Source organism: Rhipicephalus sanguineus, chromosome 4, assembly GCF_013339695.2.
Source record: "Rhipicephalus sanguineus isolate Rsan-2018 chromosome 4, BIME_Rsan_1.4, whole genome shotgun sequence".
NCBI lineage: Eukaryota > Metazoa > Arthropoda > Arachnida > Ixodida > Ixodidae > Rhipicephalus > Rhipicephalus sanguineus.
Window position 1 is genome coordinate 170229869 of NC_051179.1, and position 27952 is coordinate 170257820.

The 27952-nt window shown below is 42.9% G+C and overlaps 1 protein-coding gene across 1 annotated transcript; it reads left to right on the forward strand.

The window, feature by feature from the left end:
* The first annotated feature begins 1188 nt into the window (after positions 1-1188).
* Positions 1189-27089, forward strand: LOC119390890 (uncharacterized). The gene is made up of 3 exons (XM_037658594.2): positions 1189-2488; positions 8612-8795; positions 26025-27089. The coding sequence occupies exons 1-2, from the start codon at positions 1197-1199 to the stop codon at positions 8616-8618; spliced, it is 1299 nt and encodes a 432-aa protein (XP_037514522.1). The 5' UTR covers positions 1189-1196; the 3' UTR covers positions 8619-8795; positions 26025-27089.
* The last annotated feature ends 863 nt before the right edge of the window (positions 27090-27952 follow it).

A 27952-nucleotide genomic window follows, 5' to 3' on the forward strand; every position in this document is an offset into this window, starting at 1 on the left:
AGGAATTCCTGCGGCATTTCGAAGATCAGTGACACTATCATGACGGGAATACTTTGAAAAAATAAAACGTAGTGCCTTGTTTTGGATTCTTTCCAGTCTATCTGTGAGGTATACCTGGTGGGGGTTCCAAACTATACTGCCATATTCAAGGATGGGGCGCACTAGAGTTTTATAATCACCTAACTTAACGGATGCAGGAGCCGCAGCCAACTTCCTTCGCCGAAACCCGAGTGTTTTAAATGCTTTTGTGCATGTGTTTTCAATATGAACGTTCCATTTTAGGTCGCTTGTGAAGGTTATACCGAAATATTTTATAGAGTCTCTGCGTGTTATATCATAGCCCGCCATTTTATAGGTGAATGTAACAGGTGATTTCTTATGGCTAATAGTCATACACTTTGTTTTGTTGACGTTTATTTCCATACCCCAGGTTACGCACCATTGAGCAATTTTATCTAGGGAAGCATCTAGAAGCTTTTGATCGTCAGTACCGCGCACACAAGTGTATATCATCGGCAAATAAACGCACTTTCACGCCTCCTTCAACACAACTAACCACGTCATTGATGTAAATTAGAAACAATAGCGGTCCTAATACTGACCCTTGAGGTACCCCTGAATACACCTAAAGTAAATCAGAGTTAGTATTATTAACAGACATACTGTCTACGATTGCACAGATTGGCAGTAATCCAGTCTATTAATTTTGGTTCAGTACCAACAGCCCTTAGTTTCTGATTAAAGTGATTAAAATGATGAATTTGCAATGCTATTAGAGCATTATTACATGTTAGCACTTGATATTATTGTTAAATAACTACCAAAATACAACATATCAAGCTAATTTTATGATGTACACAAAAAAACACTTTCAGTTTTGGTTTTGTAGATGACGATAGGTGTAACATTTTCGCTTGTATTTTTTGAAAGGAACTGCGTAGACAGAAACTTTATTCAGCAAAATAATGGGCGATAAATTGCTCATTTAATATGACCAAAAACTGAAAAGTGACACTTTGAAAAAGAATTCGCTTTTTCCACTTGGTCTCATACCGTTGGCCTCCACTTCGATTAAATCCATCTTACTACAGAAAAAAGTCGCTAGTGAGTGCCACGCCACCACTGGCATAGCGGGAGCATATTTATTCATTATCACCATCGCCACCATCGCCGTCACAACGGCGGGATATTCCAAGATGGCGCCGCCCAACCAGCATGAGTACGACGATAATGTGAACGCCGCCAAGTTTGGCGATTACAAATTTTTTGTACCACCTCTACCGGCGCAGCTGAATACACTCAACACCGCTTACCTTCACTGCGACCCAGAAGTCCGGCCGTACATATTTGCGGACTTCGTGGACGAATTTGAACGTCTTTCTATCCTGGGGAATATCAGAGCATGTGGACCGTACCTAAGAAACCACTTCTGGGAGGTGTGCTTTAAGACACCAGACGACCGGTTGCGGCTCCTCGAGGCTCGGGAACTTGAGGTGAAACGAAGGAAGTGCTTCGTTATCGACCCACAGGCTAAGTACATCCACGTTATTCTCCATTGGGTGCCGCGGGACGTGACCGTCAAGTGCGTTCGTAAGGTGCTCAGGCGCTTCGGCCGAGTCTGTCCGATGGAACCAGAACTCAAATTCGCGGAAAAGCCGCAGAATCCCGAATGGGGGACACTGTTCGCTAGCATAACTCTCAAGGAGGGCCTATCTACTGACAACTTTCCGCACAAGGTGAGCTTCAAGAACGGCATGGCGTCTCTGGCCGTCGTAGTGGGCGGCACCCCGACGTGCCTGCGATGCTCCCAGAAGGGGCACTTGCGCAAGTACTGCCGCGCTCCGCAGTGCGGTCTCTGCGCACGTGTCGGCCACTTCGACTTCGAATGTGGCAACGATAACGTCGCCCTGGCAGCGCCAGCGGCTGAAGTCGCGGATGCACAGCCAGCAGACGCGCCCCGTGTCGAGGCGGCACCTGGAGCGGACTACGTCGGCGTCGAGTCTGTCGAGAGGTCCTCTCCGGCAGCGAGCGAGTCGGTCGCCGAGTCTGAAGCCATGGATGTGACCTGCGACCAAGCGGCACCCGATAGTCCGGGCAGAGCAGAACCGCTGCGCGACGTCACCGCTGGTGGCGACCACGCCTTCGCCGAAGGCTCTCTGTCAGTGTCTGCAGCGAGTGAGTCAATCGCCGAGTCCCACACGGAATCCATGGACCTGACCCACGACGAAGCAACGCCTGGAACTTCCAGCGGAGTGGAGCTTCGGCGCGAAGTCCTTGCTGGTGGCGACCGCGCCGAGGCTTCTCAGTCAGCGCCGGCAGCGAGTGAGTCGTCCTCTGAAGACGCGGGGTCGCAGTCGGAAGCCATGAACGCGTCGGGCGATGAAGCAGAGCCCGGACCTTCGGCCAAAGAGCAATCGAGCAAGGCAAAGTCTTATTTGCGCAAGTACAAGCCCAAAAAGAAGAAGAAGAAGAAAAGGCAGAAGAAGAGGTAAGCTTGGACCTTAGCCGCCTAAAGCTGAAGCCCTTGTTTCCTGCTGCTTTTCTGTTTTGTATTCGTGCGCGTGTGTTTGTTTGACCGAGTCTGCTACAATGTTTCAAGCAGATGTGGTGTGCAGATTAATAGTACGTACGAAAAAGCGCACACGTGTTCGAAACACCTGAAGCCACTTTGTAGGCAGGTGCCAACTAGATTGCATGTGCCACCACTGTGCATACGACGAGCCTGCAAAAAAAAAGGTCATCACTCTGCAACATCTGCCTACTCTTGTGCAGTGAAGCTGTGATCTGTAAGATGTGATCCATGCTTTGCCATTTGATTTGTTAATGGTGAATGCTTGCATTTAACTGTGATAATGGGCTCCTTGTACCACTTTTCTTTTTCTCTTCCCATTTCTCTGTACCCTAAGCAGTGCTTAGTGTTCCTGTGTTGGCATCTTTTGGTGTTGAGCTGTACACAATTGCAGTCCTGGGTTTTCTTTTTGGAGCTCAAGCATCCCAAAGTATTTTGCTACCTCACTTGTCATTTTGTTGTTACACTTTTCGGTAGGCAATATTATTGAACTTTACTGAATGCCAGTATGCATTCAAAGCATTCTTTGCTGTCGTTAACACCTATCATTTGGAAACAACAGTCTTGTTGTGTATGTTTTCTATGCAAGAAAAAGTTGTTTGGACAAGTCATGCATGAGCTTTATTGCAATGCATCTTTCTCGGAAGTATTTGCAGTCCTGTTTTGAAATATATCCCGTCATGTCCACAAAACAGAAGTGTTTTTTTATTAATGTAATACCTGTAGAAATTGGGAGGATTCTATTAATGAACTGGAGTGAATGGCAGTTTGTTTTTGAACAGCACCAGAGAGCACAGAACAATCAAAGAACTAACATATCTCCATATTGCCATCTTTTGTTTGTGTCACTTGAACTGTTCTGAATCTAAGATCAGTCTAGCTAGCCCATGTGAAAGTTCTTGAAAGCTTGCACTGTTCAAGAAGGTTTCCTTGTTATGGTCTTATTTCGTGTGATTCTATTGTAAAAGTGGCAAATTTTTCTTTTCTTTTTTACACTGCAGCATTATTGTGCTTGTGCACACAGTATGCAGTTATGTAACATTATTTTATCATCCAAAAGTAATGTAAAAATATTTCCTTCTGGCACATTTTTTATGTTATCTGGAAGAAGTGCTGCTCTCTCACCACTTTGAGGATGTCTGAGTTGAACAAAAGTTGGAAGCTTTGAATCCATTAAAGTATACATGGATTACCTTGCGCAGTGCACTCTGGTATGATGTTTGCCACTAACACGAAACAAAATCAAGGATGTTTGTCGTGAAGATGCCACCAAATGTTGTTTTTTGGAGAAGTGCTGTAGAGAAAAATAACTACTGCTGCCACTGGGGCTGAGCACTGATGACGTATCAATTCTCCTTATTCCGCTAAAATTGAGTGTTATGATTAGCAAAGAGGTGCCGAGCAAGATGATATTTGTGTGTGAGTACAGCGTTCGTGACCGTAGCAAATCTTTCCCTGCTACAGAGTCACTTGAGTGAGGCATGAGGGTGAGTGCGATTGTGATAGCTGATAATGCAGTACTTAATTGGCAACTGGTTATAATTGGCTGATAAAATTTCAGTAGAACTGCTTCTAAAGGCAGCTTTCCCTCAATGCATGTCATGCCGCCGTTCGATGGGGACGAAATGCAGACAACACCCGGGTGCCAAGATTTAGGTGCAAGTTAAAGAACCCCAGGTCGTCAAAATTAATCCGGAGTCCACCACTATGGCAAGCCTTATAATCATATCATGATTTTGGCATGTGGAATCTCGGTAATTATCAATGCCTGTCATAGTAACGAGATACAACATGCTGAAACACGACGTATTTATTTCAACCAGCACATTATAAAAACTGTGAGGCGGATAGATGTTGCTTTATACTTGCACAATCTCAACCTAGCACGCCATTATCGTCGTCTTAAATCATCTGGCATTAGTGTACAAACGGTCTCGCTCTCGGAAACAGATACAAAGGCCCTTCAGAAATGCTGCACTCACTTTCAGAGTAGCATTTGTAATCTTGAGCAATACTGCGGTCAGAGCTACTCCAAGTAGCAGCTTTTCTTCTGGCGATATTTCCTCTCTGTGCGGTGGTTGTGCATGCCACCATTTTAAGATTGTGTGTGAGCTCAACACAGCGCAAGGGTGCAAAACACCATTGTTTCGGTACTTCTGGCACCCTATAATTTCTTTAATTAAAAGCCAATTGTGATGCATTGCTCATTTTTAGCTGCGAAACGATCCAATGTCAGGCTGAAGGAATGCGAGTCGTCATTGGTGATTTCAGTAAAACCTCCTCCAATGACACGTACAGTTCAGCCCTGTGGGTTGAAGGGTGAACAAATTCTCATCCAATGAGAAAATGCCGTGTTTTCTCGCATATAACCACCACCAAAAAACGAAAAAAAAACGTGCTTAAAAAGTGGGGGTGCAGGTTATATGCAGGGGCGGGTTATATGCGAGACAATACGGTAGTTTTGTCGTATCCAAAAAATACATACTAAGCCTATTTTCGTTGCAAGCTGACATTCACGATAAATATTTTAGATGTTCTTTGGTGGCCCATGTTTATTCTATTGAAGTTTCAGCTTATGAGCTTCAGCCTACTTTTTAGTGTTTGCCTTACACAAAGCTGTGTTTGCTCACAGCTGCGCAGCAAGAACATTTGTCTGCGTGCACCCAACACTCGTGACTGCATTTAAGTGCTGAATGCTGCCGAACATAAGCAGAGCCTGATGGGTGATTTTTTGCACCCAAACGAACTGCTGCTTACTTTGAATACACTCTAACATGCAGTGCTCGTCAAAGCATCAGCCTTCTTGCCTTAACCTCTTGTCCACATCTACAGCTGGTTATGTGACCTCCAACATTCGATGCGGAAACTGTTGAACGCGGGACAGGTTGATGGCACCATTACCACTGCAGCTCGAGTGTCCCCTGTAAACACTATCTCGACAAGTAGGGCCAGAAATCTCCGTGAGGTTTACGCAAATGCTTGGTAAACACTTACCAAAGGGCTGCCTTCGATGCTAAACAACATCAGGTGGTCAGTGTAATCTGAAATCTCTCATTCGACTATCGTAGTGCAGTTTTGGGATTAAAACTTGATAATTTAATTAGGGTCCGTTTTGTACATGGCATATACAAAATTATTTGCTATTGAATATGCCCTGGCAAGTATGGGCTTCATTTTGTGAGCTCATGTGACTGTCGCACCACTGCTGACAACATTGCTGAAGTGCCCCAAAGTACAAGCATGACACAGTTTCTCTCCATGGGACCACAAAAATTTCACTAAACAGGAGCTTCATATCAAAGCATGTTGTTGGGCTAGTCGGCTCATTATTGTGCAAAATGGCTACAACACAACACAAGGCAAAGAATTCAGGGCAGCAAAGAGCATCAACTTGCAACTAGATTTACTTAAAGAAGATGGTATCCCTTTTATACGAAACAACCAGGTGCACAACTACATTTTCACAGGATAACCAAAGAAAAACCACATGTTTATACATGCGGTTGGGAGCATGATTACATAAGCATGTGGTTTTACATTGATTATTCTGTGTAAATGTGCTGGCGCACCTGTATTAGGGAAACCATCCTCTTCAAATAAATCTAGCTCCAAGTTTACACTCTTTCCTGCCCTGATTTCATTGCCTCGCGTTGTGTTGTAAACATTTTGCTCAGCAGGAGTTCCGTTTGCTGAGAAAGTTGTCTAGAGGTGCAGCAGTGATATGCAAAACCAAGTAAATTAGAGGCAGTCACTCTGTTTTGGCAGCAGTTCCGTTTGCCGAGATTTTACTGTAGTGCCAGCATGCTAGTAAGTCCAACCTGTCATCCTCTCTTCTGATGAGCTCTGTGGAGTACTTTGCCGTGTCGAAGCAACTACATACCAAGCTTCTTACGGTGTCACTGATGTTTTTAAATTGCCGTGAAAGTAGATACTTGCCTGCAAAGTTTCACGCTCCCAGGCATTGTTGCTTTCCTACAGGAATTTAGATATCTTTGCAGCTTTTGTATGTGCCCCGAGTAAAATTTTTCCGAGTCATAACCAATATGATGACACTTGGAATCGAACAAAGAAACTGAGATGAGTATGCATACTCAAGGAAGCAGTTTTTACTCTTAATGGGTTACTAATCTTGTAGGGGTTTCTCGATACCTCAAATCGTTTCTTCATGGAAGATGTAGAGATATGCAGGAGTATGAAGCATTCATTAAAGGGACACTAAAGAGCAAAACGATTTTTCTCGCATTAGTAAAATAGTCTTCCACGATACCAAAAACACCACGCTTGCTGCGAGAAGACGCTTAATAAGCGAGAAAATGCGCAAAAAGAAAATACAGGTGGCGACGCCACCTTGGAATTCCCGCACCATTTGCCATGACGTCACATATTTTTGACGGCGCCTGCTTGGGCCTACGTAGTTCCTAATCGGTTAAATCGAAGTACATTGTCCTCTGAGGGGGCCAAAGACTTGACATAACGAGTTTGTGGAAATTTCGTCGAGCCAGTGGGGCCAAAATACGTTCAACGCTCTTTGAAACCTTTTACGTCACGAATTACAAAGTTCGGCGTGAAATTTAAAAATGAAACTTTGAACTTACTTTTCTCCTCTAATAGTAAACCTATGGTGGTGAAATAAACTACACAAGAGTTCTCCGAGCACACTTTATCAATCTAAACCAATTCATTGTTTCTATTTAGTGTCCCTTTAAGAGCAGCTACTGCAAGGTTCTGTGAGCTATATATTGCATTTCACATTGTGCATTGTGCATATGCTACCTACTGGTGGCCTACTCAGTGAAAATATTGTATGCCTGAGCTCATTGGATACTTGGATACATATTACAAGAACATGTCTCCAGGAAGATGTACCGGCGTGGACCGAAGGGAGCAATCTTAAAGCACCGTTGCACTGTCGACTGAACCTTTAACATTCTGACACTTTAGATTCACGTTGCCATGACAGTCAAGAAATCAAACACTGCCAAAGTCGCGAGCAACAGGAAGGGCTACTGTGAGGCCATATCTAATTAAAGTAATATGTCAAATCCCCCATTCAAGCACAAGTGTAAATGCTTTTTCTTTTACACAGCTCGTGAACTTGTTAGAATGGAATTCATGCCACATCTAAGAAAAAGTTTAATTCTAGCCTTTAAAAAACTGAAAATTAGGTCAATTTGTGTGATTCCACAACAGTGCTGAAGTGAAAAAAAAAAGACCAAATAAATGTAAAGCAGACATGACAAGCACCAACTAAACTTAATTCTGGAAAACCAAGCCAGTTTAATTTTTCAAACATGAAAAGGCAACAGAACATGGTAAATGCATGCTTGAATGGTCAAAACTGCAAAATTTACTGTTTTACTGACAAGTTAAATTTGACTAACTCACCACAATCAATAAAAACAAAACAAAAACCATCTGGTGCATAATTATTGCAAGAAATATGCTTACCAGCCAATGCCCAGTGTACATTGCAAAGATACTGTCATGCTTTGTGATTTATTGCTGGGTACATAATATTTTTATTCACATTTTTTTTTAAATTATGAAGGTTCAAAAGCACTGAAACACGAAGTTTGCAAATGTATGACTCCACACCTAAATGGGAATTGCGTGTCTGTGAAGTGTATCTGCTAGACCATTTCAAGAGGACAAGTTTTATATATGAATCTACAGCTTGCCCTAGATTATGTTTACAAAGGTTTTGCAGAAGCACTGCTTTGAAATTTGTTCATTTAAAAGCAGTGTAGAATTGATTAATTTATTCTGCTGTTGATATCTTAACTGGTGCATATCTGACAATATCAATGTGTATTTATTTCCTAAATATAAATCGTAATTTAGTGCCTGACTTTGTTTTTGCTATTTGCACAATTGCAAAATAAATTGACAGCCTGAATGAAACATTTATATCCTATAAAGTTGCAACTTCTTAACATTGTCTTTTGAATGTCCCACATGATTTGGGTGGGACCTCCTAAGTTAACAGTTCCTCTTAAAACATTAGGTGACCAGAGCAATTTAAGCAATGTTTTTTCACCATAGCACATAGGTCATGTATCATCGTCCCTGCAAGGAGGTGGACACCGCTTCGGGCTGCAAGCCTCGCTCTCCTGGGCAACAGCGTCCATGGCTTCCAGCCAGGCCCAGGTGGGCCACGGCACGTGCACCACACTCCTCACCTTCTTCTATCGCTTCTCGGCATCTTCCTGATGGCCATTCCGCCAAGGTTAGGGTTTTCTGCTGCAAATCTTTACCTCTTGTGCACGCGCCTTTGCAACATGGCAATAGTGGGCTTGCTTGCCGGCACGTGGTATTGTGTACTACATGAACTTGGAAACACAGCAACGAGCTCAGATCTATTGCCATCTTGGTTAGAAGTACTGTGCACCAGCTTAACACTGCCATCAGGCTCACATTCAGTAGAATGTGATAGAGAAGTTTCTGCTTAAAAGCACACTAAAGGGAATAATGATTTTTTCGTATTTGTAAATTACAATTTTACAATACCGAAAGCACCATCTTTACCACTAAGAGACACCTGGTAAGCACAAAAAAAAGTGAAAAGAAAAAGCACGTAGGAACACCGCCGTGAAGTTTCTGCACCAACTCACCATGCCGTCATCTGCTAGGGCCTACAGAATTTTTTATCAGTAAATATTGTTTACATGGCATTCTAAGGGACCCAGGGTCTTAACATAGCAAGTTTAAGAAGATTTCATTCAACTGATGTGGCCAAAATACACAAAAACACTGAAAATATTACAAAAAATGCTGAGCTAACAAGGCTTATACACTGAGTAAGTGGCATGTGGATTGTAAACACCGTGGCTGTTTAGAGTTTACTGTATGTCCCGGCTGACTTGTGCCAAGCTGATTAGAAAGAAAGCCAGCCAGCTACATCGATGGGCATGGTGGGGTTTTGCTAGCAACAGCCCTGCTGAATTTTTCTGTTGCCATTGCTTACTTAATTAGCAAAATTTAATTGCACCAAGGATTTGTACAATTGCTCAAGCTTGTATGTTGAATTGTGCGTCACATTGAGAACCATCACAGCCATTGGTTTCCAGCTTGCTACATACTTCTTAGCTTATCTTTCTTTTTTTTTCACATTTCAAAGTTGTGCTGCGAAACATCCGAAAGGGTGCAAACCCTTTGTGAGAGCACAGCACCTGCAACAGTGAAATGAGAAAAAAAGTGGAGAAGATATTGCAAGCTGGAAACAATTGGACATGATGCTTTCAAATGAGATGCACAACTCTAGATGGGAGCTTTGCAATTAAGTGAGTATTTAGTAACCTACCTACTTATTTTTGCCAATTACGCGAGCAACGTTAATTGAAAAATTCATCAGCTCATGCAAGGCTATAGAAACAAGAGGCACCATTCGTCGCATTGTTGCATCGCATTGTGCGATTTTTTTATTTGGTGGGTCTGATGTTTCTCGGATAGCATTAATTATCTAATTGCTGCAAATCATTATTCCTCCAGCCTTTGATGTAAATTATTCATGTTACTTGCATGTATTAGTAGCAAGATGGCCAGCCATACAGTTGATCTTATGGACCCAAAGATCTGAAAATTCTCGGAGTAGCGATAATTGCTGGAAGAATGTCCTGTCAGGCTAGTTGGTTAGACATTGTCTTTTTCCACTGTACAAACAGGACACCCACTTGAACGAGATGAAATGCTGTCTTGAGTTGAACCAATAATGGCATTATGCCATTACTAGTTTTTTCATCTGTCAACACACATGCAGTGTGTGGCATACTTTTCTTCATCTTCTGGCACGAACACTTGGGACGTGAACTGGTAGTGGGTAGTCTGCTGAGGAGAAAAGAAGGAGTAGTTGGAATGATGGCGGAGATGCATTAATAAAGCGCGCGGTGTTTTTGAAACCGCGTTTCAGAGTGCTACATTTACTGCTGACCCAGACTACGAACGCGACTTTCCATGGAGCAGCATGAGAATCTCAACGACCTCAGCCCTGGTACCGCTGCCACTGCACCCGGCCATGTACCCTTTTCGGGTGTTGTTGGAGGTACTACTACCATAATGCTACCACAGTTGTGGCTTGCCAATCCCTCCTTATGGTTCATTCAAGTCGAGAACAAGTTCCGCATTCATCGGATCACGTCAGAAGTTCACAAGCATGCGCTACTCGTTGAAATGTTGCTGCGACAGGCAATGGCCGAAATACGCGACATCCTCGTGGGCCCACCTGGTGAAACTCCATATACGACAGTCAAACAGGCTCTTCTTCACCGACTCGTTCCGCCTAAGCATCGGCGCATTCAGCAACTTCTGTGCAACGAAGAGCTCGGGGACCGCCGTCCCACACAGTTTCTACGTCACCTGCAACACCTGCTTGGGGACCAGCCGGACGGCTCGGAAACTTCCATACTACGTGAGTTGTTTCTACAGCGTCTTCCCCCTAACATGCGAATGGCTTTTGTCCCAGCTCAGGATAAGACTGTCAGAGCTGGCAGAAATGACCGATGACATGATGGACGTTGCTCCGGCAGTCATAAACGCTGCCCACACCTCTCCGATTTCCGAAGCAGATTCCCTTCGAGAAACGGTAATATATCTTGCAGCTGAAGTCGCCAACTTGCGTCTGCAATTGCTGAGCATTCGCGACTTAAATGACCAGCCTCGTCCACACCGACTATCTCTCACGTCGCCTGCTCAGCAACCGCCCCTCAGCCAGCCCGAGCACTGCTTTTCATCGCAGAACTCATGCTACTATCACCGGCGTTTTCGTGCCGCGGCTCGCAGATGTGTGCCACCCTGCTCATGGCGCATGGGAAACGCTCCGCCCGATCGTCAATAACAGTGGCGGGCGATCGAGGCCACTCATCAAGCCGCCTCTTCCACATCACCGACAAAACCACAGGTCTTCGCTTGCTGGTGGACACTGGAGCAGAAGTCAGCATTGAAAGGGTCAAGCCGGCACCTATTCTGACAAGCTACGTTTGATCATTTTTCTTTAAAGTGCCCACGGCCACGTGTCTGCAGTGGGGGCCCATCTGTGGCATACTTTTCTTCTTCTTCTGGCACGAACACTTGGGACATGAACTGGTAGGGGGTAGCCTGCTGAGGAGAAAAGAAGGAGTATATGGAATGATAACGGAGATGCATTAATAAACCGCACTGTGTTTTCGGCACCACGTTTCAGAGTGCTACAAGTGTTTATGAAAAGTATGTAACCTTCTCGGACCCAATGTAATCCTATGGATACAACACCTTTTAATATCAGCTGTCAGATAACTAGTCTGTTACAAACGTGAAGGAACGCTTGTTTGATCAATTATACAGGCAAACATTTGGGAGGGCATCAGGACCTCCTTAGTATGTGCCTTGGGAGCCCATTTATTTTGTTCATTTAGATGAAAAGTGTCTTTTCTTAAATACATAGACATAGTTTCAATATTTTATTGCAGTATACTTGGCTTCACTTTTCATCTTGAACGGTTGTGTCATCTTGTGGCACAGCACTTTCATTGTCTCTGATGATGAAGCAATACATCTCATACAAAATATCGGTTTTCTAGAAAGCAGCTGGCAACAAAATTATTCTGCACTTGATATGTGTCTTCACCTGCATCTATCTCCAAGTTACACCTGGTCAGTTTGAATTACCATTCTCTGTTTAGGGATGGATGAAACCCACTTCCAGCGGGAATGAAGACATTCTGTAATAGATGTGCCGCAGTAACTGTTAACATGATACTGATTGCAGTCTGTTTATTTTATGTGGTTGCAATGCCCTGGGTGGAAAGATTGCGAGGGTTTATGATTCTATTGCTAAGATGACTTGAAAGTGAAAGCCTGAGTGCCGATGCATTGAAGACTGAAATCTCCCGTCAGAATCTGACTAGTCGTTTGGCTCGCCGAGCCTCATTTTGCGTGTGTTGAGCCTCCTCTGGTGTCGCATGCTTCGTCGGTCTACCGCATAATCCACCAGGCCCTCACTCAGCATTTTCCATAGTACGCCCTTTCCGTGTTAGTCTATAGCTGCCAGTAAGGTAAGTCAGGCGAACACTGCTTTTTTTCTACTCTCCAAGCAGCTGGCATCACTCTGTGGAAGCTCTCCATGACGTCTGGTATGCCAGGGGATCATCTTCTTCATATTCTGCTTTATCACCTTGGTGTCTTGCTTTCTCAAAAGACGGAGTGAGCACGCAGCTTGCACACTCCATTTCTTTTAATGCAATTTTATGTCGGCGCCAGCTTTTCATTCAAGGCCACCTTGCATGAGATATACATAAGGCTTAAATATAAACCGTCAAGGGTCACAAACGCCCTTTTTGGACAGTCTAGTTCAGCCATCGGCACTTGCCAATATCCAGAGCGCAAATTTAGCGAAGAGAAAAAATTGCGCACCTTGAAGGCGATCCAAGGTGTCATCAATGCGTGGCAGCCTTAATAAATAGAATTCTCTCACTCGTCACCCAGAAATGGAGTGCCACAGAGATTGCACCATGCAGCCAAATGACACACATACTGGAAATGCACGAAGGAGCCGTGTAATTTTGACAAAGGCTTTACCCGTGATGCGTCCAAATACTACCTACATGACAAAAGAAATTGAAGACTGCGGTGAAGGGTACTCAGTGAACGCCCTATCCTGGGTGCATGGCACGCAAACCATTTATGCGGGCAATGTTTCTTAATGCAGTTGAAACTTTACTTAACAAAGTGATGACCATGCTCGAATTATTTTGTTAAATCTAGAAAGGAATTTTTCAGTCCTTTGAAATCCAGAATTATAATTTAGAGGCACCCAAAAGCGGCTGTGGTATTTTATTTGCTGCTAACCCACAGCTGCACGTGTCAAAAGTTCACAAGGGCAGCCCGATGTGCCTGTGCATCGAACCGAAAAACACACACACACAAACATCTTGGTGGTCTGGAGTGAACTGTCCATTTATTTTGCAGTGAAGGAAGTTGTTAATATTGCCAGTGTGCGCTTGACCACCAGTGGCCGTACACACATTTCGCAACTAGCAAGCACTCTCACTGAGTCCTCAGTTCCCTCGTTGGCCTGAGAAACCATCTCAAGAGATGGACACAATCAACCTCTTGGCTTGGGTTGGGCACAGAAATTTCGAGGTCCTCCCCGAAAATCCTGTGCTGCTTTTTTACTCATTTGTTACTCAGAGTACTCAAACCACCACTTTTCTTACTCATTTATTTAAAAAGAAACTTCATTTGATCGGGCTTGGCAGCCAAGTTAGTTTTGCTAATTCATGTTGATGACGACATTCAGACCTATGGATATCTGCCAGCGAATGTAAATTTCTTCATTAGATTAGGAACTTCGTAAAATTGGGTTTTCTTAGGTCTAGTTTTAACCATAATAGTAATTCATGGGGGTTTTATATGCCAAAACCACGATATGATTACGAGGCACACCATAGTGGGGGAACCCAGAATCATTTTGACCACCTCGCGTTTCCTAACCCTTTCACTGCCGGGTTTTCTGACACTGCTGCACACCACATGCCGGGTATTTATTTCTGCACGTTATACGGAAATTTTCTGTTAGCAATGCAGAATGATGCTTTTTGTGTGAAGATCATAATGAAGGATTATGTCATCAAAATAAAAGTAGCATGCATTTAAAGCAACGAAATTAATTAATGATATAGCTAATTTTTAATAAATAAGTCAGCGACACTGATTATTCACTTCATTTTGAGTCAGAATTAGTCAAGAGCTCCTGAATTCATTCTTCTGTCAAATAGCGCGCACACGTGGCACGCTGACTCACCATGACTGCGCTGCTGAGACGCTGGCAAAGAGACCCGAGCTGATGCTGATGTGCAAACACGCACTGCCTTTGTTGTCAAAAATTTCACTACAAGTTACATTTGTTTATATGTTCTCTCCATACACGGCGGGACAGCACCGCATTATTTTTTTTTACAAGAGCTGTCACGTAAGCGGCAGGGAGTGATTGAAAGAGGCAAAACGAGTATACTCGGGATTAGCCGGGCTTGTGCGTGTATCGTTGTCCGAGTTATCTCAGGATTGGCAGTGAAAGGATTAACGTGCACTTGGGTCTAAGTCATAGGTCGGCAAACTCACACGTGAGTTCACTCCTCAGACTTGGATTGAGCCGTGAGTCTGAGTCCGAGTGAGTCCGGGTCAACAATATTGGTGAGTTCGAGTGAGTCAGGTTGAGAAAAAATTTTAGTCAATCTGAGTCCAAGAGAGTCCAGTTGAGGAAAACTTTGGTGAGTCTGAGTTAAAGTGAGCTCTAAGCGGAAAATATAGTTCTTGAGTTAATCGGAGCGAGCGTCACATTTTTTGCCGACATATGTCTTCCTTGGTCCTCGTCCGTTTTTGGCACTGCTTTTCCTTCACAATGATGAACCACCAGCTAGCCCAAGTTTCTCTTCTAGTATGGTCGGAGTACACAAGCGTTGCATTTCGTCCCCATTGAAAGGTGGCTGCCATGTCCTGGAATTGCATCCCTGTCCTGAAGCTTAGCAGCACAGCACTTTACCTGCTAATTTACCACGGCGGGTTGTGGTCAATGTTTTTCAAACCTGCCAGTGTGGCAATGTAGTTGCACTTGGGGTCTTGACCATTTCGTTGACAGTGCGTTCTCGCTGCAGTACGACTCCACACTCCAGTTTTGGAGCTGAGGAAACCAGTGTAGGCAAGTCTACTGATTAATAAGTAATCTGTTTTCTTTCTACTATGCAAACACGATAGATCAATGTTTCTGCAGCCAAGGACAAAGCAAGAGTGCCTGGTAACTTGTTTTGAGACTTGAAATCCAATGTGTTGCATGTCTTTTTTTTTAATTTTGCTTTCACAGTTCTTGTCTATCTTGCTACTATGGCTCTGTCACAATGGTGTTCGGCTACATGGCAAGAGGTAACAGCTTCAATTCCCAGCACAATGCAAGAATGCTCGTTAAAACCTTTAACAACTCGGAGAAATCCACGTACTCCTACTGTGCAGTCTGAAATGTCACCCTCTGTAATTTTATATTTATTTCTATTGTGTATAAATATTCAAATTTTGATAATATTATAATAATTGTTTGAGTCCTACATACCAAAACCACGATATTATTATGACAGATGTCGTAGTGGAGGGCTGCAGAAATTTTGACCACCTGGGATTATTTTTAACATGCGCCTGAATCTAAGCACACAGACCTCTAGCAGTTTGCCTGCATTAAAAATGTGGTGGCCGCGGCCAGGGTTCAATCCTGCAACCTTTGGGTCAGCATTAGAGCACCATAACCTTTAGATAGGGCTCCATGTTTTTGGTGTTTATTTTTCTTGAAAATCGGCGGGTGCTTGTCGGAGTTTATATTTTTGGCGGAAATTCGGCATTTATTGGAGTTTATTTCTCGTAAATCCCCAATTCTCCGAAATTCAGAGTGTTTCATTATTCTCGAAACCCCAAAATCTTAGATCGATTCATATCTGAATACTAAAACATCAAGACACACGAAGCACATTTTTTTTCTAGAAGGTTTGAATGCACAGAAACATATACGCACAAGCAAAATACTTGAACACAAAACACCTATACTTGTGCGTATAACAACCTTACGCTTAAAGATTATTGTAAAACATGCAAGCGTATTTTGCGAGGTTGCTGTCAGTGATCGAAGCGCGCTCCTTTCGATTGACGACTTTCAGCTTTGAAAATGCCCTTTCAACGTTAGCGTTAGAAACAGGAAGCGCCAGAAGACGCAGCGCGCAGCAAGCAAGCACTGGCCACTGGAAATTGTGAAGTCACCAAAACGACAGGGGTTCGACAATGTTATATATTTCGTATCACTGATAGTTCGCAAAATCACTCAGGAGCTGGCTCATGTCATCAGTCTCAAGAAGCACTAATTGAAAAATAGTCACATAGGTTTCGAACGCGCAGGGCAGCTCATGCTTCACATTTGTATTCACAATTTGAACACAGTACCACAACGATTCTTTGGTGTACTGTAGTTGATTGCACAGGTTCCTCTTAGATGTCTCTCTCCACTTTTTGGCAACAACAGCGTAGTATCCGTGAAAGTCTGCGGCAGTCGTTAAGCGGTCAGTCTCGTCAAGGAGGTCAAACAGACTTGTGACATCTGATGCGAAGACCTCGGTTGGATCACGCCATTGAGTGATGAGTGCGTGCAAACGGACCCCCAGTATGGGACAGACTTGGTGCACCAGGGTACTCTCTGCCTCAAGTTCCTTAATGATCGAGAGCACGGCACACGAATTGTTCTTTAGAAACCTCATCTTAACGAGCAAACCGTGCACAGCTTCAGGTGATGAAATAAGACTCTCGAGCTTCTAACACTTCTTTCCCTTGGCTTCTGGCTTCTCAAAAAAGACAAAATGGCGCGCCAGTTGTCCAAAATATCTTCTAGAGCTTCATAAAAAGAGAACCACCTTGACGGACATACGGTTTTTAGGACATGCCCATGGCCAAGCACACAAGACCAAACTTACGGCACAGTGCCCGCGACGGCTTCAACAGGGCAGGAAAGCGCACAACAAAATCGTGAACCACGTTAAACGAGCTCGTCCTGATTCCATCCTCCAGAGCCTTGTTGAGTAGGTGGCACGGATCTTTGAAGTGAAGCGCCTTGAATTCGGGGTTGAAGAGTTGCAAGTCCTTGTGAAGCTTCTGCATGTAGGAAGCTGAGTCGGAGCACAATACAGCTACATCACCTAATACAGCTATGCGCGGTAAACTTTAAATCGGTCAAACAAGAAGATGTATCAATGAGCGCCTAGAACTTGCCCTTTCGATAAAGAATGGAACCAGGTCATATTGGTCCTAGAAATCGGAGTTTATCAGATAAGTCTGAATGGTCAAAAATTTTACCGGCGAATGTTTATAGGATTTTTTCGGATAAAACCGAAAACACGGAGCCCTACCTTTACACCACCACAGGCGGTCTTGAAATTTTGAACGGAAATGAAATAGTCCTATAGAATTTCAAAATTTGCCATTTGAAATTATCAAATATCAGGGATAAAAAGCTTGAGGCAGAGAGATTGATACCTATCAACACTGTTCCGAACAATTGCACTGTTGAAGTGTCATGGTTTTTATGCAGAAAGCCACTAGCTCCTGGTCAAACATGTGAGGTAAAAATATCCGGTCAGTGATTTGCAGTCTTTTGATAAGGATGCATCGCTCTTCAAGATGGCTTGTCAACTTCTTTTTCAGGGGTGGGTAGACTGGTCGCCACAGGGCGTACAAAGGATAAATTTAGGTAAATAAAGGCTTCTAGCTGGGCTGAAGATCAACCCCCGCTGTAGTTTTTATACATTCTTGTTGTCTGAGCATAGCAAACGTGTCTTGCCATGAATGCGTCATGTGAAGAGCCATAGTAACACACTTCTTTAATGAAACGCTACATTTCACGTGCGTGTGGTGACATGCTGTCTCCTTATTTCATTACAATCATGATAGGTTGCCAGGCAACTGGAGGCAGTCATTTATAATTTATACATACATGCTTTTGAGATGACCATACACACACTGAGGAAAGTTAAGTGTACTACCTAGTACATAATGCAAACTAGGCTAATTTTTTATGAAATGGAATGGATGGATCCGATAGAAGCTTTATAATACAGTAAAAGTCGTTAATTCGATCCTCATTCATTCGAAAAATCGGATAATTCGGACGTATTCTCTAGTCCCAGCCAGTATATGCATTGTTGACTGGCATCAAACTCTTCATCTTGAATAAATACCTTGCCCAGTGAAACATTCTAATCAAATTCTTCTTAATTCGATCACATTTGGCCGCAACCCAGTTAATTCAGATGATCCTCAGAGAGCACTGAGCGCGAAGCGCTGCAAATGTGTGGCACAAGAGACTGAAAACGGCATTTGCAGATAACCGAAATGAGGCTGCACTGTCCGCATCGCTATCTCATCCGTTAGTGGCCACGGTTTTGTCCACATGCGAATCCGGTACTCGGCAGCTCAGCTTTAACTTGATGCAATGCACGCAGTGTAACAAAACTCAGACATAGTGGAAGCTGTTGAAGATGAAAAGCTTTCAGCCACGGTTGGTATGCAGACATAAAACTTGTTTGCTACATCGCGATGGACGAGCTCTCAGTTGCCGGCCATTTTACCTGAAAAAGGAATATTGTCACATACACCTAGTTGTGGTGGCGACAAGGGAGGGGTGCAAAGCATGTTTCAGGCTAATTAAACACATGAGTCTGGCACCATGGTCGCATTGAGAACAAAGTCGTAGGACGACGAAAATTGCGGCTTTTACGCTGCTCTTTTGCAAAATAAGTAAAGGATTTACATATTTATCAAGAATATGAGTTTATTGATGCAACAGACATTTGTTTATTGTTTTCTTGATACTTTCAATAATTTGGCATTCAGTTAATTCAGGCATTTTTTCCGGGCCCGTGAAATCCGAATTAAAGCAGTTTTACTGTATTCCACTTTCTTCGGAAAGGAAGAAGCACTTGGTTTAATTTCTGTAGTGTTCATACAAGGGGTAGTCACAAATTTCCGGAAGGGTGTTTCAGTGTGCTAATGTCGCAGCATGTGGCAATGCTTACCTAGTAGCCTTCGAAGTAGGACCCTCACGCAAACACACTTGCTCTATTGCTCCTGCCATTCTCAGAAGCAGTGGTAGAAGGCTTCCTTTGGAGCTTAGCCGTCGCATTAGCTTTGATGTCTTCCACGGTTTCAAAATGTGTCCCCTCTCCTGGGGCCCATTTTCAGAGTAAGGAACAGTCAAAAAGTAAAATGAGATGCGAGAGTACGATTGTTGAGGGACGACCGGTGTGCTATTCTCGGCGAGAACTTGCTGCACGACAAGCAATGTGTCGTTTGGTGCATTGCGAGCTCGTTGGACGTGAAGGCTGTTCGTGTGTTGCCAAAAGCCTGTTCACTAGTATTTGACCAAACATGAGAGAAGGGCATGCCTTTAGAGAAGCGTGCAATTAATAGTTGATGATCTGCAATGTAGTTGTTGCACGAAATCCTTGTGAACAAAGACACGGAAAGAGGAAACGTGCACGTTTCACCTTTCTGTGACCTTGCTGACTTAGATTTGGCACAAAAAAATGACGTTATGGATCACCAACACCAATTCGACCAAACCCACACGCTAATAGTTGACGAGGTTTCAGATGAGGTCAGTTCTGTCATGATCTACTTATGGCCTCCAACCACTTTTGTAGTCCTGCCTCTGAATGTGTTTATCATTTGCGGTAGCGCATGACTGCAAGCTCCAGTTTTCGTGGCTTGAAAAGAGTCTTTCTTCACATCTTAAACAGTGCTACACTTTCTGTTTTGAACTGATTGCAAAGAAAGCGATGAAACTAATGGAATTTCGCAATATATGAATGTGTCATACCATAATTATTGAGCTGATAGCCCGTTTTCATGTTGGTGAATACTCCTTGAATCTTGATTAAAGCAGGCAAATAGGTCATTTCGGCAGTACTCACGAGACAAAAAGACATATTTTGGAAGTATAATTTTTTACTGCCATGTCTAGAATTATTGCAGTGGATCCATACCATTTGATGTGCTGAGCAGCATATTTATTAAGTTGACCCATCCCATAAGAATAGTGGAACCTATCCCTTTTGTTTTCAAACATGATTTGTTTTCAAACAGATGAGTAGGTTCAAAACACGAGTACTGCATTTCTGTGGCTGTATGTTTGCTGTAGCATTTGCTAGAAAGTGCGACAAGAACAAGCTGTGTTGACCTTTGGAACTTACACATCCTCTGCTGATTAGTTTTGAATGATTAGGTATAGCATTATTTTAAAATGGTTCGTATTAACTGAGCCAAATGAGAGGAGTCAGCCAACATTTAAAAGTGCTGTTGTGCATGCATTGCCAGTCTGGAGACCGTTCTTTTTTTCTTCCACAAAATTCCATGTTACCCAAAAGTAGTCTTTTTCTTCCTTTTTGGATTAATAAAATGCAGTGCTGGGCTAGTTGGTCCGTGGATAAATTCTAGGAAAGTGGCTTACCAAAAGACAAGCTATTCTAGAATTTGAGATTAATTTCCGCTGGATTTTTAATACATTATCCTTTATAGTATCAACATATCAATTGTTTTTTTTGTCTGTTAATATTTGCATAGTAACGCGGTGTTTTGGGCGTGTTGGTATGTCATACTGAAGTTTATATCTGCAGTTCACTACTTTAGGTGGCGCTATAACTCGTATCACTGTGGTGTCATTTGTTTAATATTTGTTGCATCAAGTAATAAAAGAAATATTACTTGGTGCAACAGTATTACTTACATCAAGTAAGTAATACTAAGTATAACTTATTTGATGCATTCTGCAGTCATGTGTTTAATACTTTTTGCCTCAAGTAATACAACAGGTAACAAAGCTTTGCAAAAAGCAGTCTGACAAATGTGCAACGTATGGTAATGTAACTATGCAGAAATTAACAGTAGGTACATTTGATGTTTGAATATGAATAGAATGGGTCTTTATTAGGGATGGGCGAATAGTGAATTTGAGGTTCGAAGCGAATCCGAAGCGAATAGTGATTTGGTCGAATAATTTCGAATCGAATAGTTCGAATAGTATTTACCGCAAAATATTAAGAAAAATGAGCATTTTTGTCATGACCCTTGCACAATATTTTTAAGAATTTGAACTAGGTATGAGTGAATGTCACTTTTTTGGTTTGAAATGAAGTGGAAGCAGCCTTGAATAGTATCAAGATTTGAATAGCAGTAGGGTGCAAGTTATAAGTGGTGCAATACGGTAAAAGTTAAAAATTACTGTACTTAGTGCATATAAGCCCATATAACACGCTTTTAAATTTTAAAAAATATGTACACTTAACCTTGAAGTGTGGCTTCGCGGTAGTGCAGATTCTCCTGGATGGGTTGTTTCACGGCACAGCAACCAGGCGCTGCAGTGAAACCGCCTTTACAGGGGGTTATGTGCGGTCAAATGTATACATATATTCGTTCATTTCTAATACTTCGAAATTTCGAATACTTCGAAATTTCGAATAATCTGAATTCGTATCGAAGCGAATTCGAATACTGTAATATTCGTTCGAATATTCGAAACGCCCGAATATTCGCCCATCCCTAGTCTTTATTCATACCTTTATTTAGTTACAGGGATTCAGCAATTGAAAATATGGGGATGATTACTAATGTGCGACCCTGAATTACCATTTGTACATCTGCTGTTCATTCACTCACCCCAGTGGCCAAGGCACAAAAGCTATTGAGACCCTGATCAGAGCTTCCCGACTGCTCTACATACTAGTGCATACTAATTGGCCTTCATTAGCTATTTTACAGCGAAAGCTGTTATGAGATCACAACAAGGGCCGTTTTTGGCGCCGTAGTTGTCCGCCGCCGCCACCGCCGCCGGTGTCCGTAATTACTATCGCTCGAAATAAGAAAAAAAACGAAATAAGCAAAAATTTCCTGGATGGAACGAGGTTCGAACCTGGGCCCTCTGCGTGGGAGCCCAGTGTTCTACCTCGTAGCCATGCCGGTGCTTGAAAGTGCGTTGCAAAAATACCGTATGCACGCTTTATGTCGCAAAGGAACCACATTAACACATGTAATGTAGCATGGTAGAAGAGTAAAATAACAACCAAGCGTCACACAACGCGAATTTTGTAACCAGGCATCACTCAATGCGTATTGCACAACGAGTGGGTTGTTGAATGCTTCCAACCCATTACAAAGGGCTCTCCCATAATTCTTCATCGTCATCAGCCGCAGCATCAACAATGCGCACAGAATGCCTTAAAGGTGTTTAGCGGATACGATCATTTATAGCGTAGTGGGTTCCTTGCAAGTGCACTTCTATAGGTTGCCAAGGAAGCCCATAAGGCTCCCATGATGCATTTCCTCAGGGTCTCAATAAAGTTCTTTCCCTGTCTCTCTCTTTCTCACGTTGACCTATGTTATATAGCGTGGTGGGAGAGTAAAATAACGACCAGGCGTCACAGGATGTGAATTGTGGGTCGTTTAAAGCTTCCAACCCATTACAAATGGCTCAGCCATTATTCTTCATCGTCATCAACTGTCGCATCAACAAACTGCACGTAATGCCTTACATGTGGTAGCTCGTTTCTCTGCAGAATGACGAATAATCTCGTGGTGGTTGTTTCCGACATTCACAAAAATTATAATTTGTGGCGTAGTGGGTACGTTGCTAGTTTACTTGTATTAGTAGCCACAAGAGAGTTTATATCGGGCTCTAGAAATGGCGCTCTTCTAGCTTTCGCTGTAACTGTGCTGCGCTTTCCGCGCAGGCCTGGCATTTTTTTTTAGTGAAAACAGTGAAAAAACTTGCATACTTTATGTTTTACTATTTTTCTCAATTTAAATTACGCTGCAAATGCCGATCTATATAAGCATCCAGTTATGTTACTTGCAGGAAATCAACCTAAAAAAATAATAAAAGAGGGGCATGAAAATAAAAAACAACAAAGGTTGCAACAAGCATCAGAACATAAAATATCGAATAATGATTGGGGCCTTACTCGCAAGTGAACAAACCCTTTGGGCTCAATTATTGCATGCTTGCACATGCATTACATAGCCACATAGCTTATGTTCCTTCGATTGTGGCTTTTAGAGCTGAGAGTTAGAATGGTTGAGTCTGCATCAGCTGCCTTATAAGGATTTCCATTGAAAAATACTAAGGAAGGAAGCGAGTGGGCTTGCACAGAAGAATCAACAGAAAAAGAATACGGTAGAAAAGTGCTTAGTCTGCTAAAAGTGCTGCATTCAAAGCTGCAAGCTACAAGTTAAACTTCCAGCATCCTTCTGCCTAAATGCTCGCTTCTTTGGTGTTTTTCGCTAAAAGTTCTTATAACAAGCCCACTTGATCATGCCATAGCACTGCTTCCAGTGTCGCTTGTTACTTCTGATAACCCAGTGTTTCTTGTAATTCAATATTTTACACAACGGTATACACAAATAAATCCATAAATGGAGGCTGGTTTCTGCAATATATGTCAACAGTACTCTGGCTCTGTGGGCCTAACCCAGTTTTATGAAAAGCTTTCCTACACTGTCGCTGCAAGGAAGGCTGCCTGCAGTATAATTACAGTAGACTCTTAGTAATTAGTAAACGGAAATTTTTTAAACGACACTGCCACTTGAGTGGAACAAGTGGCCCAAATACAATTGGTTTCATACTTTAGTTCTGCATCACTGTTCAGCTCTCAGTAAATGTAACTCTTGTTAAACGGAACATATTTTTCTGGTTCCTTCAGGTTTTGTTCTATAAGATTCTACTGTAATTAGTAATTGCTGGGGTGTTGTGTGCCAAAACTACAATATGAATAGGAGGTACGCTGTAGTGGGGGATTCCGCATTAATTTTGATAACCTGGGCTTCTTTAACGTGCACCTAAATCTACGTGCACAGGTGTCTTGGCATAATGACCCCTTTTAAATGCAACTGCCGTTTCCATGAATCAAACACACATCCTCAACCTAAGCATTGCAACACCTTAGCCACTAAGTGGGTCTGCCTGCAGTAGTAGTGCTTAGCGGACTGAAAAGTAACTGTAGTTCAGAGCACCTTGGCTTTCTTTTCATATGCTTTGGCAGTTTTTTCTTAATTTCTTTAACCAGTACCTACTTGGCCTCACTTTTCAACTAGGAGTGGCTGAGACATGGTTAAACGATTCTACGCCCTAGGAGTAAGATTGAATAAACATGCCACATTTCCCTTACTGCCTTACGAAATCTAATGGCCCAGAATGCAGTAATGTGAAATGTGTGGGGCTGTAGAGTTTCCTGTAAAAATATCTTACCTGATTTGTTGGTATGGTGGCACAGCCAGCACAAGCATGATAGAGAGTATACGTGTGCTTGCCTAAATTTCCTCCTTTTCGTTCCAAACCGTCTTGCAAATTTATCATGTTGAGCAAAACATCACATCAGGAACTGAACTGTTTGGAATGTTTAGGCATGTGCACAGAGACAAATTGCCTCGCTGCATTTCAAAAGCTTCTAATGCTTGTGCCATCACAGCCAGTAATGGCACAAGAATGTCACATGTACCGATTCCACAGATTAGTGAAATTCACGTAATATGACCATCATTTAGCATGGTACCTGAATGATCGCAGTTCCAGAATCCTCGAGTAATTTCTGTAGAAAAATCAGTGGCTGGCATATGGTTCATTATTCGATGTTAGGAGCAGGGCTCCAAACATGCACCCCTCTCTTCCTTACTATTCACAATCCGCTGGCAAGTTCAGACAGCAGTGATTGCTTGGCATTGTGTGCAAGGTTCCCTGGAAGTCGAGTGCGGTAGGAAAGCTTGCACGACTACAGGCATCATGGCACCAAGAGCGGCGGCATAGCTAGAATTTTATTTCAAGAGGAAGACGTTCCTGGCCGTATTGTGCGTGTGCATGTGTGTGCTTATATGTGCAAATGTGATGTACGAACTATAAAGAGGAATCAAGACAAAGCACCACTCCTGAAAATTTCCTTTATTCTTACTTCCTCATCATCTTCCTGCATTTCTCAGCCTCTCTCCTTGGCCTTACATACAGTGGTATTAAAAAATTGAAATGGGGGGGGAGGGTGGGGAGGAGTTTCACCCCACCATTCCACACGCTCCCCTGGTGTCGGTGCCCATAACCAGCAGCGCCTATGCGCTTATGCTCCAAGTAGATGCCGTAGTGATGTGCCCATGGCAGCCATGCTCCTGCAGCCTTTCATGGAGCATCTACTCATACATGTTACATAGTTTTTGGCAGACAACAGCAGTTTGTTGACACTTACTGTGCACAAAGAAAACTGGTTTCTCTGCTTGATGAATTACTCAACATTTACACAATACAACTTGGAATAAAGGTGTCTTCACCAGTAGAGTGAAGCAGAAAATAGTTGTAATAAATCAAAGAGACCCCAACATGTCCGTATCGCGCATATATTTCTTGCTGCCCACCAAGCACAAGCTCTCCTCTCGTGCCAACACTTGGTTCTCTTCTACCTTCTGCACTTCTTTCCGCACTTCTTTTAACATACTTTTTCAAACTTGACATGGTATTCAATTCCCAAGTGCAAGTATTTATATGCAAGCATAACTACCATGAGGAGGAGAGAAAATTTAGGCATGTCTGTGTTGGTTTCATGACTAACAAGAGCAGTGTACTGAGCACGGCGATGAAGAAAGGCTTAAGCACAACAAGAGCGTTCAGTGGTTGACTTTAAAGTGTAGAACTTTTTGGCAATGGCATCATTTCATTACAATTGCTGATGTCGCTTATCGAGAGGGTTTCACGTGTGGAACACGATGAAAAATGAATCGTTTTCTCTGGTGGTGTGCTTTGTCTGCTTGGTTCGGTCTCCTTACCCTCTATCTGTGTGTAGTCAAGAATAGAGATTAGCACATGTGTAAGTCTGAATGTAGACCAGAACGATCACCGCAAAATGTTTTTTTGCTCATTTCACTGCATGTTTAGGTATCCAGTCTACTCACAGTGGCAAGATGCAAGGTATGCAAGTGAGCTTGGGCCCTAGCCTACTTGGACTTCAGCACGAGTCGCTATGAGGGAGTTGCTGCACTTATTTAGAGAAACAAAACTGGATGAGACATTGGGACAGTCTACTGGAAATGTTGGTATGTTTTATTTCGACATTGCTATAGTCATAATCACTGTGTAGTGTCATCAGACTCATCACAGACTCTTCACTTCATTCTGCCTCACCCCTTTCCCCTTCCCAATTACAATAATAATAATAATTGTTGGAGTGGTACGTCCCAACATCACGATATGATTATGAGAGACGCCGTAGTGGAGGGCTTGGGAATTTTCAATCACCTGGGGTTCATTAACGTGCACCTAAATCTGCACACATGGGCCTCAACATTTCGCCTCCGTTGAAATGCGGCCACCGCGGCCAGGATTCGATGCCACGACCTTCAGGTCAGCAGTGGCGCGCCATAACCACTAGACCGTCATGGCGGGTCCTTAGCAGTTACAAGGTAGCCAACCGGAGATTTCCTGTTGTTGACTCCCCTGCCTTCCTGTTACCTTTCTCTCTCTCAAGTTTTGTACAAGAAGGAGTTACATTGTCGGTGAGGGAAAAATTTTTGCTGCCTTTCAGGTCTGCACATTCCAACTTGGCAAATTGTGAGAGGCTGCTGTCATAAAGCGCTCGCAGCAAATCTTGCTCCCATCTTATGATGTCTAGTTTTGATTGCCCAAGAGGCTCACTTAATGCAAGGAGGATGATATGAATATAATCAGGTAATTATTAATGAATATCAGGCATTGACATCTTGATAATTAGGTGAGCACTTGCAGAGTTGCAACATTTATTATAGTTCACTAGTTAAATCACGTTAATGAAAAATTACTAGTGGCTACTCCATTATACTAGGAGAAACACTTATACCAGGTTTTATTTCCAGAACACTCTTCCTCTTTCTTAAAACCTTGGTGCTAGATTGTTAGGATACCCTTTATGTCTGCACCTCAGAAGTAGCAGTGACATTGGTTCCTGTGGTTCTGTATTATTCTCATAGGCGTGCACACGGGGGGGGGGGGGGGCAGCCGCTGCCCCTAGTAACCTGAGATGGGGGGGGGGGGCAAAGTCTGCCCCCTACATTGACTTAATAGGGAGGAACCTTCGCCCCTCTGAAGGAGAACCCTGCACATGCCTATGATTATTCTTTTTCTTCCGTACTTTTCCTGCCAATGAGAGCATGGTCTTCCCCCTCAACTAGTCTCTCTGCCCTTTTGGCAGCAAATGTGACAGCAGCAACACTTCTTTCTGCCAGATAGCTCTTTCTTGCAGCTTAGATAAGCTTTAGGTGTGAAGCGATTTTGTCTCTCCCCTGTTTTCATTCTCTGTTTTCTTACAGCAGTACTATAAGTAACTCTTTATTGTTTTCTAGTGAAAGCAGTACCACACTTCATTGGCTGTGCCTTGTTGTTTTCCTGTTGGCTTGCTAAGTATTGTAAGCTGTGAAGGAAGTTCTTGCTGGAGACAGCTGTACAGTTCCATGATACCCACCATATGCATCAACATGCATCAGTGTGCCATGCTAAAGGTGTTCTAATAATATTGCTGATATTACTGGATGTCAAGTCAGCTTTGGACACAAATGCCCTGTGTACTTTCCAGGCCATTTAAAGGAACAGTTCTGGTAACAGCTTGGGCATTTATAATGACTCATTTGTTGTAGCACACATTTCCTCATGTATTTGCTACAATTCTAGAAGATTGTTAAGTGTCTAGTTCTTTTATCACACATCATTGGGGGTCTTTGCACCCTTACACAAAGTAAAATTATTAATATTGTTGTTGTTGTTCATTTTATACAGCCACCTTTCTAGTAGTCAAGCAAATAACTTACCAACAAAGAGGTGTAGAATCTTCTGAC